Here is a 12118-nt window from a genome sequence, read left to right as displayed (position 1 = left end):
GATCAAATGCTTTCTTAACTGCAGTTTTCTCACCGCATGTTTATTTTGTTAATGTGAGGAAAGCGTGCTGCACATATTTACATATTCATCTAAATGCCGCTTCCAACATCGTGGGGGCCAGTGGGATGCTCGCTAACAGTATACCTCTGCTGAACTTCGCCTTGAGTATATCAGGGCCTATAAGTCATTGATTATGAGTGACAATGTGTGTTTGTTGGCAACCTTTGCTAGTGTTATAAAAAAGATTACTTGATTTGAGACATGTATGAGGTGTTTTGGTAGTTTTAGTGTGTTTTGTATATGAAATGTATTGCTGTGCCAAGCTGAAAGTTTCTAAGGAGAACTGTGTGAAAAGTTTAAAAACGTGATACAAAAAAATGAATTGTGTTTTTAGGACAAACTGGGAGGATAGAGACTCAGAGTTGGTTGTCTCAGTTTGTACAAACACAAAAAAGAAATAACTAGTTTTAACTTACTATTAAAATTATCTCCCACTCTTGCTCTAATCTCTGTGAAATGCAGCACAGGCTTTGGCTCATAGGAAGAGGGGTGCAGAAGTACTTCATCCTGAAAAGGCCAAGGTGACTATATATATCGGCAGAATAGAGAGAAAGAAAAAAGCGGGGGGTTAAGATTTAAAGAAAAGGTTTTGATTCCCTCCTTTGAGTCTTTGGTTTTAACCTAAACCCCTAGAAGCATCAAAATGTCATGACAATTTCCCCAACCCCCTTAACATTTTCCCCTTTTTTTCACAAGCTTTCTAAACATATATAATGGAAGCGTATGTTGAGTATCCACATGGGATACAAGTGTTGACCTTGTCAGCTGTGCTCTCTTTGGGTTAATTAAAGAAAACAGCAGTGCAACGTGATCCCGTGTGAAAGAAGTGTGAATTTACCCACCTCAACTGTGTGTGTGTTAGATTGTAACAGAGGCACAAAAGAGAAAGCGTCTCTGATAATCTCCTTCCTTTTAGTTTTCATCAGCTAAAAAAAAAAAAAAAAAAAAAACTCATACTTTTCCAATGAGCTCTTGTTTTATTAAGCTTTCCAGTCTTGTTATGGAAATGTTCATATTCCGTACAGAGCTGGTTGTGCCATTAACTCTTCGGGGAGTTGAGTTAGCAGAGTACCTGCTGAACAAACTTGTTTTGAACAGTTATGCAAATTAGCCTAATGCCTGAAAAGCAGTGGAAAATCATTTAGCGAGGCGCTAGCCTAAGCCACATTTTCTGGCCGAAGAACCATTTCTGATGGTCAGGCGTGCATCAATCCAAATATATTGTAGGAGTTAGCGTTATTACACATGTATTAGTACAAGCGAGAACAGGCCCCAGCAGAAGTCTCGGCGCTTGGCTGTAGACTAACATCTCATTAGAATGCAGCAGCCCTGTGTAACCCACAACGTCACTCACGATTAGCGCTACCACTATTAGGAAAACATAAAAACACCCTCTTTTTCTCCAGAAGGGATTTTCAAGTTTCTAAATCAGACCGGGTGCGTTGGGATGCGTAAATAAAATTAAAACTTATTAAAACATCCACACGCTGATCAAAGTTGTACTCATAAACAGATTCGCTGAATCAAAGAAATTAGCCGCTGCCTTTTCGGAAAAGTTCTAGCAATTTACTCAGTCGCTGTATAATGAAGCGAGATGGAGGTGAAGGAGGCTTGAGGGGAATGGAGATGTCTTTCTCTAAGGTCTATTTCATGAGCATGTCCTTCAGGAGGCCATTCACAGCTTTAATACTGAATTTCACAATGGATTAAGACGGAAGATCTCCGGGCTGCTGCTTGTTAAGCTGTTAGCTGAGGAGTGGCTTCTCAGGGTGAATGTTTTCACATGATGTAGGGCTGCTCCCACAGAACCCAAAGGCACTCTGCCATACAGTAGGTTCAAGGACGTGATGAGAGGAAAGTGTCTGTGGAATAGGGTTTAAATAGTATTTGTGTTGTAGAGCTGTTCTGCTTGTGTAATATTGACTTAAAGGTAGTGTGCAAACTGAGAGAGACCTTTTGTTGTTCCTTTTTTATTACAGTATCAGTGGAAAGAATGGATCGTAATAGTTTCATTTTGAATTAACGATTTGTCTTGACACAAAAGCTACATTCACACTGTTGCTGAACATGATCCAAATCTGATTTAATTTTTTTCCCTCACATGTGACAATTAATTAATTTATTTATTGTTTGCTTGTCTGTCAGTGTTAACAGCAAAATCATACTGAAAAAACATTTTCAGTTCTAATTAGGGGTGGGCGATCTGACGATTTTATATCATGATCGTTTATGAAGACGTCCCCAATCTACTTTTCAAGCAAATCATAGAGATTGTGATCTTTTATGTCCTCATAGTAACGTTAAACTAAAGCATTGACTGCCTATTAGATGGCTGTGCTGACTGGCCAAACTAGATCACGTCTCTATCATGTGTCTTTCATGCGTGGTGACGCATTTGAAAAACAGTTCAACAGCAGTAGTGGCTGTGTGTTAAATCCAATTTTAGATTCGGTTTCGATTTTGGCTTCCAACAATGACTGTTCCTTTCCTTTAAAGTAGTGTGCTTTCGCCCCTCCTTAAAAACCTAAACTTAACGTCCAAATCAGTCAAATCATGTATCATGACTGTCATAAAATGCATTCTACTGTGGGACATGCTTTATTTAAAAAAAAAAAAAAAAAAAAAAAAAAGCGTTATTAAAAACTGATCACGTGCTTTCTGTCTGCGTGCTGCGAGAGCGGAACATGGACAAGCAAAGTATAGGTCTACTTGGGGTTTCAGGCTCATACCTAAATGGTCAAATATACACAAAATATGTGACGTGCTGGCAAAATGAGTCAGAATGTGCAAATTGTCACATTCTCCATTAAAAGACCTGTTTGAAGTTGAGCAGAGTTGATGTTGAGAAAAATGGAGTTAAAGTTTTCTGAAGATTCCAAAACGAAATCACCTAGCAACTACGGGTGAAATGGTTCTCAGTAAAAAATCAAACCGTACCGTTCTGCACATTCGGTTCGGCACGCACTTGCACTGCGGTTAGTCTCTATCTGAAAACGCATACTAATCTATAATATGGCTTGTAGAAAATAAATAAAAAAGACAAACAGAGTTAGGCTAATTTATGTTTCTGTCAATGAATATGCATTCTGGCTTCCCCTGAACTTTGTTCAATGCGAATGCCGTATGCTTTATATGACCAGTCATTTATGCTGTCATTACCTGGGTGTTGATAGCGAGCGAGCGCAGGTGAGACCTGAACAGCACACGTTGCTATCTCATTTAAGCCTTGCCAACTTAAATATTCGAGTGCAAGGTGTGAAAGAGAACTTACGTGCACGCTGTGAGAAGATTTGTGCACTCATCCGAAGCACAAATACACAACTGTATTGTACAATATGAATGTGTAACCAAGGTATAACGCACAAATATTGAGGTCTCTTTCAAATCTTTCGTTTGAATGGACAAATTCACACAAAATTATGTCAACATGCCCATCTTGGCGAGTATCCTAGCAAGCATAGTCGGTTATGTCTGAAGTGAACTTAAACACTCGAGAAAGAATGCATGTATTCAGTATCAGTGTACTCATCCATGTATTATGTCTTAAAGAGACAGCAGCCCTTGCATTCCTGCTGTCTGAATGTGTTTTTAATGTTAATCAAACAACAAAAGACAAGGAAATCTCTCATTGCTCATGACGGAATAGTATCTTAATAATTAATAACGATTGATCTTTATTTAATTTATACAGTGAAGATTGCATGCAGTGTTGTTTTGCATTTTATTAGTTACTTTATTCAGTTTCTGTACCTTAAAATAGATAGATAAATGAAAAACCTGAAAAGCTGTATTTATTTGTATCTTTGCTTTACAGAATTTATTTGTGCTTTTTGATTATTTGTTTTTATTTTCTTTATTTTTATTTGACATACTGAACTGTACCGAAACCGTGAGCCTAAAACCATGATACAAACCGAACCGTGAGTAATCTGAACCGTTGCACCCCTACTAGCAACGTTGCATCTATTCTTCTAGTTCTTTTCTTAAAAATAATTGCTATTTTTATTTTATCTTTATCAAAAATAAGAACACATGCAAATAAACAGTAGTGCAGTCAAGAGCAGCAAGCGATTCCATCTTTTCTTTTATTGTTTGATTAACTTTGAGACAGAGCTATATTAAGACCTGCTATAATGCACGGATCTAATATAATGTTACACATCAGATTTCCCCCCCAACCGTTAACCAAGACATCATTTAAGACATAATAGATTATGTTGCATGATGCGTAATAACTCACCAAGACAGCTATTTTACAAACCCATAACTCTGTTTATGTGGATACTGCGCATTTTCTAAGAGACAGGTCTTATGCGCCCACTTTGGAAAGTCTGTCAGCGTGATCGTTTTGTTTTTGTCATCATGGATTTGAAAATCACATTCACTGGTTTGGACTCATGTCATCAAGAATTCGCTATGATTATTCACAAAGCTGGAATGCTGCACTTTGCAACGATCATACAGTAGGCCTACAGCATATGGTGAGAAGGAGCAGCACGGGTCACATGTAAAATTTATGTCTTTGCGAGTATTTACATAAAGACAGTCAGTTTTGTCTTAAGTGAATAAACTGTTGGGAAAGAAATCGGATTTGTGTCATTATATTAGATCCATGCATTCGGTCTTAAAGACTAATGCAAATACCTTCTGCTGCCTGTGTCATTAATGTTAAACATTTTTATCATTACTGATTGTTTGACTTCAGGAAAAAAATACTATGGAAGTCAATGGCTACCATCAACCGTGTGGTTAATTATTTAACTGTCTAATTAAACTAATTAACTGTCTGTTTTTTCCCCCCATGTTTCAGGTTAAAACACAAAACACAACTTCAGCAGGACAGCAGGGATTTATGGAACAAACTGGTGTACTATAAGGAGGAGAACAAGAAGCTACTGTCTGACAAGTAAGTGTCTGTCGTTTTGTCAGCCATCACAGTTATTAGCACTCAGCAGGATTCTACTGCAAATTCACATAGTTGACTGCAGACTTAAAAAAAAAATTATATTGTCATTTCAAACATAACTTGGGGAAACAGCTGTCTATTTCGAAGATTTTTAGCATATTTACTACCCAAAGTTACAGTGATTGGCACCAGGACTGAAATTTTGGCTCACAGTAAGTACTTCTAAAACTAGTATGTTAAATCTTTTGATCCTTTGTCCAGGAAATAAAATATTTTCTGACTGTCACATGTTCTGTGCAACCTTGGCCAAAAAAACGTAATGCAAACTTTCTGAAAACAACACCCAAACACTGAATACAGATGCTTGGTGTAACTCCACACATTTATAGCAGCTAAACACACTGACATTCCTGTCTTGAGGTTTGCTCCCTGGAGTTTTTTTGGGGGGTACATTCGGTGACAGTCAGTACGCGCGTGTGTGTTAATTACTGCTGATCTCGTCTGCTGGAGGTGTCGCGCTTCATTAGGCCGCCTTGGCCCTTTCCTTGCCAGGCCTCATTTGGCCCATCCTTTGCTGAGGGGTCTAACCCTGCCAGCCAGTGCGGCCTGGCCCTCCCCTGCTTGATCTCTACCCCCGGCTCGCTCGTACAGGAGGGCTCACTCTTTTTACACCCCCACCTTGCCTGCTGCCTGTCCTCCTAATCCCAGCTGAGCTCATTATGATGTAGCCTGGCTGCCTCCCTCTCTCTCTTTGAGCCTGAGCTGTCCAAGCTAATTACAGGCTAGCAGCCAACACTCCCCGTTAAGGGCCTTCTGCTGCCGCGCTCGCACTAACGCGCTGCTTGGAAGTGACCTGTGAGGAGCACGAGGGAGCTGCTCTCTTTCCAGCCACGCAGCACCTGTCCTTCGGGGTTAGCCGTGATCCCTGTCATGCCCATTCCAGCGAGCACTGAGCAAAGTTAGGCTGGCCTAACTCGTGCTTTCGGGGGGCTTTAGGAAAAAAAGCTTACAATGTTGGGGTGGAAAGGGAGCACTGTCTTTGATCTCCACTTGCCCGAGACGAACATTACCGACTGTGTGATTGTGGAAGCATGGGTCCCCTGCACGCTCTCTGTTTCTTCCTCTTCCTGACTTCCATTTGTTTGCACTTAACCTTGCTTTAGTTATTGTTTGAATGGGTTGAAACGTGCAAGATGTAATTAGGCTGGTCTTGTTTATCAAGCTGTTATGTGGGACAGCAAGCTAAATTACTGTTGATGGCCGACAATTAAGGATCGGCCGTGGCAACGGGTCTGCCTAGCAGAAGATGGCAGGTTGCCGTTTTACTGACCGTATTAGGATGATTGTGCTTGTGAAGGTTGCGCTCATAAGCATCGCAATGATCTGCTAATGGTTAATTACCTTATTGCGGCCTGTAGTTTTAGGCTGTCTTAATTGCCAGCGGAGACTGCTGCCGGATACTTACAGAGCAGCAGTAAGTCACCTCTGCCTTATCTTTCTGCCCTCATTTTCTTCAAGCACTTTTCACAGTCACAAGCTTTTTTTGGTCTATTCTGCACACTTTACAGTGGATATGGAGTTCAAATGTCTTTTTGGACCTCTCTGTTATATGGGTCAGTGGCATGATAAAGGAAAGGAAAACTCTTTTAGTTAAAAACATATATGGCGAGTATGTATTACTTAGAGTTACGTATAACCCAATAATATTATATATTTTAATAATATTAATATTTGTTCACTTTTAGTGAGACTAAAATTGTATGTAATTTTAGTTATAAAAAAATAATGGGTGGGTCGCGGGTGGATGAGATAAATCATTAATGTGTTGATTTTAATAAAGACACTGAACGGTTAAACGCAACAATCGTTTTACTTTCATTTTTAACAACGCATATCTCTTCAGGGAAAGCCAGTCAAGGAAAACGTATGCCTAGAGCACCGCCTAGTGGTCATTATATAAAGCACCAAGGAAAAAAAACTACATGAGAAATTGCTTAAAGGGGTCCTTGATTATGATTTCACTTTTTTATCTTTAGTTAGTGTGTAATGTTGTTGTTTGAGCATAAACAACTTCCGCAAAGTTACGACACTCAAAGTTCAATGCAAAGGGAGATATTTTCTTTTACAGAAATCGCTTTTTAAGGATAAAAAGAAACGGCTGGTAGAGACTACAACAAGCTTCTTCCAGGGTTGGTGACATCACAAACCCCGAAATGTACATAAACCCTGCCCCTGGGAACATGCAACAAAGGGGGTGAGGCCATGTTGGGCTGCTTTAGAGAAGAGGAAGAGTTTTTGGAGTAGAGTGTTGTTGCAATGCCAACATTGTTTGCCAGACTGCTTCACAAATGAGGGTCAATTCTATGCTGGATTTGCACAAAAGATTAACATGACAGCACATGCTACAGAATAACTGTAATGTGGCGATTGGTTGCGGATATCTAAATCAGAGAAAATCATAGGTTTGGGTGGGTGGCGGGTGGATGATTTATTTTTAACAGCGGTTTCAGGTGACGTTAGAGTGGGTCCGTGCATCTCTACTGCATAGTCTTCATTGTATAAATTAAATATTGATTAATCCTTGTTAAAGCTAAAAAAAGTTATTCAGTCAAGATCAGTGAGTGATTTTCTCTTTGTCTTTTGTAGTTTGATTAACATTAGTGACAGATGACAACAGGTACAATAGGTTGATATCACTTTAAAAGCACACACAGAAAACAGTGTGTGAGTAATGAATTGAGTTCTCTATCGTGTCTTCTTGCACTTGAATCTTACTTACAAAACACGGGCAAATGATAAACCTTTTTTACGAAGCAGCACCAAGTGACAATTCCATCAACTGGCCCTGGGCCATCGGGCAGTTCTTATTTTCTAGCCTGCCCCAAAATAATTTTAATACACAAATTAAGAAAAAAGAAGCTCATCACAAAACAGTTGTATTTGAGTCATAGTATATGTTGATTGTATTTTTAGTGAATTTTGGAATTAATTAATAAACAAAAAAATGAACATTTACATTAACACATTTCCTGTATTTGTGCAAGACTGCCTCTATATGTTTGTATATTTTCATGTGCATTTAGATAATCATTTAGACTTTTTGCCCTAGGGACGCATGTGCCGACTGCTAATAGCAAATTAAAATCAGCAGGGAAACAGAACGACCTATGAATGCCTGTGTTTAATAACAGGAATGCTTGCACAGCCGACCCACACCCATTGTCAGGAATAGGTCTGGATAGCTCTCTGGAGAGTACATTTAATATCAATTGAGCAATTCAGTCAATTGTTGGGGCAACTAAAGCTGAGTGTTGGATGCTTTGAGATTAAAATATCTTGTTTTGTAGCGAAACATGACTTGATTTTCTTTGGTATCATTTGCACTGTGCCCATTTGTAATCTCCCACCCACCCCCACCCCCGCTCTTAGGGTTTTTTTTTTTTTTCATCATCTGATCTTTCTTCCTCATTATGCATCTGCCTCTACTCGGGATGTCCGCACTTGTTAATTGTTGCTTAGGGTTTATGGGTAAAAAAAGCCAGGAATTATTTAGGCCTCATAAACAGAATAAACAGCCCTTAGACAGTGATAGCTACACTCAAACGACATCAAAGTATAAATTACCCAGCCATTAAGCTGGAAAAAAGCCTTTGAGATGATTTACGCTGCTCGCCCTCCACTGAGTGTGACCATTACAGACATGATCCCCGACTTTGACTTTAATGAAGTTTAATAAAGTTTACCCTTCTTGTGCCGCTGTTTTTTGCTTTTCATCTTGATTGCTATAAGGTATTAGGAGTAATGAGTGTCTTTTTGCCCTGGGTCCCAGACAGAGAGACAGAAATGGAAGAACGTATAAAGTCAGAATGCTTGATGTCTGTTTTGAAGACTAGCACAACTTTTGCCCCCTCCATTAATTATTTGTTTGATTAATGATGCCCTAAAATATGCAGCTCACCATTCAGTGATTGAATGTTTTGCTGCTTCTTTTAGCTCATTTTTAGAATAGGAAACTAGTAGTAGATGTTATTGAAATATCTCTTTGCTTGCATCTTTGCTCAATTATTCTGATTTTAACATTTAAATGGAAGTGTCTTATAGTTTTATGAATGCAAATTCTATCCTTGATGACAACACTTTTCAGTTCCCTAGATTATGCTGTCCCCATGCTTGTAATGTTACTATGGATGTGGCCCTATTCACACAGAGTGCAAATGTTTGCCACAAAGAAGACTTTAGGTTAAATCTAAATCATGCAAAATTTGCCTGACAGTAATGCATGTGATGTCAGTGACCTCTAGTATGGTGCTTTTCAAACTTTTTCATGCTAAGGGCCCCCAATTTTAATGAGCTCCTTGCAAGGGACCATCCATCCATCTATTTTCCAAACCGCTTGTCCTATGTAGGGTCGTGGGGATGCTGGAGCCTATCCCAGCTTCTTGGTAACACTCTGGATGGATGGCCAGTCCATTGCAAGGTTAGCACACACACACTCATACATTCACACACTCACTCACACCTACAGACAATTTATGGTCTCAGTTTCACCTATGCAGCATGTCTTTGGATCATGGGGAAAACCACCTTTGCATGGGATCCCTTTCCAAGAATATAAAGGCTACTACATATTCATGTATAAATACCCATTTACAGCATGTGAAATTGTAATATTGTATATTATGATATTATATAATATGTAATAAAACAAAATAGTATATATTGTCACTGTACTGAAACAAAAAGCAAATTATTAAAATATTATATTATATTAATTTGCATTAAATTAACAGCATATTGTTCTGTAAAGTAATGTGGCTTCTTATGGCTTCTTGTGGCTTCTTTAATGAGGCATACATTATATTATTGTATAGTATTCTAATAAAGGCTATGTCGAGTAGCATTGCATTATAGTATAGTATTACAGTGTAAATTTAACTTTATGAAAATTGTCTTGAAGAACACAGATAAACCATATACTGTCGCAATCTCGTGCTTATTCTCTTTGTGTTTAATCAGTTAAAACATCTCTATTAGCATTTTATTTAGTTACAGATAGCTGATGATGCATTTTGTCCATATAAGGGATTTCCTGGAACGTAATAAGTATTCTTACTCCTATAAGTGGACTCTCTTGTGGACTTAAACCCTTAATTTAAATCCAAAACTATCTAGCTTCCGCCAGAATGTTCAATGTATGAAGAAAGTGTAAAACTCTTGCAGTTCAAAGAGCTTACGCTACGTCCTACACCTTCCCTATTCAACTTACGGATAAAAACTTAACTGACCCGGCGCCAGTTTACTCTTTCTTTGTAATTTGTAGTCTGGCGGAATGTAGATATTTTACTTCATCACTTGTTAAATATGGATTTTTTTTTTTTTTTTTTTTTTTTTTTACAAACGCTTCGATTCAGCCATGTGGAATACACATTTATGATGGATGAATGTGGATGGAAGCACTTTCTTCAGCTCATACTCGTTGGTCCCACTCACTGCCATTATAAAGATTGGATGCGTCAGGATATTTATTAAAATATCTCAGATTGTGTTCATCAGAAAGTAGAAAGTCATATACACCTAGGATGGCTTAAGGGTGAGTAAAGCTTGGGGTAATTTTCATTTGAAAGTGAACTAATCCTTTAAGAGATGGCAACCCATGACATTCTAAACTGTTCAGTCAGACTTGGAATTATGTGTATCCATGTCAACAGTATTAACACCTAAATGAATCTGCAGCAGTCAGGCACAAGCTCTCTAAGTTGTTTATGTTCATTATTATTGTAATGTTATTTGCTTTGAGACATGAGGTAGTTTAACACTGTCTCTTGTGACGCTTTGCCGAGAGCAGCTGTGTGTGCATTCATGCGTTTTGGATGAGGAGTGGCTTTGGACGGCGATTTGCAGCAAGGGTGGGATTGTGTGCTTTTAATGCTAGCAGGCTAACATTAGCATTTCCCAGATCACCTACTGCACCTTTAACAGGTAATTTAATTTCAGTTAATTTACAGTTTGCAGTTAATTTCCTGTTTCAGGGCTAGCAAAATAATTGCAATTTAATCTCTGTACATTGGCAAAATCTGCAGGATGATGAAGGTGGGGGTGGGTGAATTGCCCCCTTTTGCATTCACTGTTGATTAGCAAGTCACTAGAAAGTCTAGAAAGTCACTAGTTTGTTAAATAATTTATCTGTGCTCATCATATTTTATTTTATGTATTTTTTTAATTCATGTGCCCTTGTAATCTTTGATCAAAATCATTAAACTCCCTTTATTATATTATCTACTGAAAGCATGCTTTCTTTATCCTGCTTTTTGCGTGCACTTACATACTGTAGACACACATCCGCACACTGATGGATTCATTCAACTTGTTGTCAGCTCTGCCCCACAAGTTTTACAGTAAAATATTTTGCCACTAAAATGATACATGGCATTTTTTTACTAGCAAGGTGGTAACATTGCTATTTTTGAAGCAGTTAAACCTACAGCTTCACTAGAGACGCTGCTGCCGAATGATGTAGAGAGATGCACAGAATCGGGTAATTCACACACTCTTAACCCTGTGCTTTGACATGTCCTGACGTTTGTACTTATTTCAGTTACTTATGACATTTTTGCTATAAAATGAGAAAATTATTCCCACTTATTCACATAAAATAATATTATTCACATAAAAACATTTGTAAAAAAAATTTTTTGTGTTGTATGTGAGGGCTGCACAGTTAATCGAAATTGAATTGGCTTTGTGCGAATATGATATTTTAAAGGCTGCGTTTTTGTTTCCTGATTTTTAATTATAGAAATATGTAAACAAGGTGTTAGTGAAGAGCATCTTTGTAATCAGTAGTAGTGCTCCATCTGAAAGCACTACATTTGAAAAAGCAATACACGTCAAACATACAAACTTTCCAAACATGACAAGCCTTTATGAACCTCTTGTCCAACAAAACACATTTAATAATGTGGTTTTACTCCAGACTCACTTCATAAAGTCAGTCGAGTGTTTGAAATAGCATTTTGATTAGCATTAGTTTAGTTTGATTAGCATTGCATTATAAATATACTTTATTATTATGGAAAAACCATGTATTGTATATAGGGATGTGCAACGATTAATCACGATTAATCGTTAGCAAAATAAAAGTCTGCGTTTACG

General features: G+C 38.1%; 1 protein-coding gene across 3 annotated transcripts in view; it reads left to right on the top strand.

Moving 5' to 3' along the window:
- cntln (centlein, centrosomal protein) overlaps positions 1-12118 on the top strand; it is a 135812-nt gene that overhangs the window by 74581 nt on the left and 49113 nt on the right. For all 3 annotated transcript variants that reach the window (XM_067404558.1, XM_067404556.1, XM_067404555.1), the window contains one exon: positions 4871-4966. In XM_067404558.1, the coding sequence (XP_067260659.1) occupies positions 4871-4966 (96 nt within the window). The remainder of the gene's footprint in view (positions 1-4870; positions 4967-12118) is intronic.

Source organism: Chanodichthys erythropterus, chromosome 12 (genome assembly GCF_024489055.1).
Source record: "Chanodichthys erythropterus isolate Z2021 chromosome 12, ASM2448905v1, whole genome shotgun sequence".
In the NCBI taxonomy this organism is placed as follows: Eukaryota; Metazoa; Chordata; class Actinopteri; order Cypriniformes; family Xenocyprididae; genus Chanodichthys; species Chanodichthys erythropterus.
Note: the sequence above shows the minus strand (reverse complement) of the source record. Positions and strands in the feature narration are given on the sequence as shown.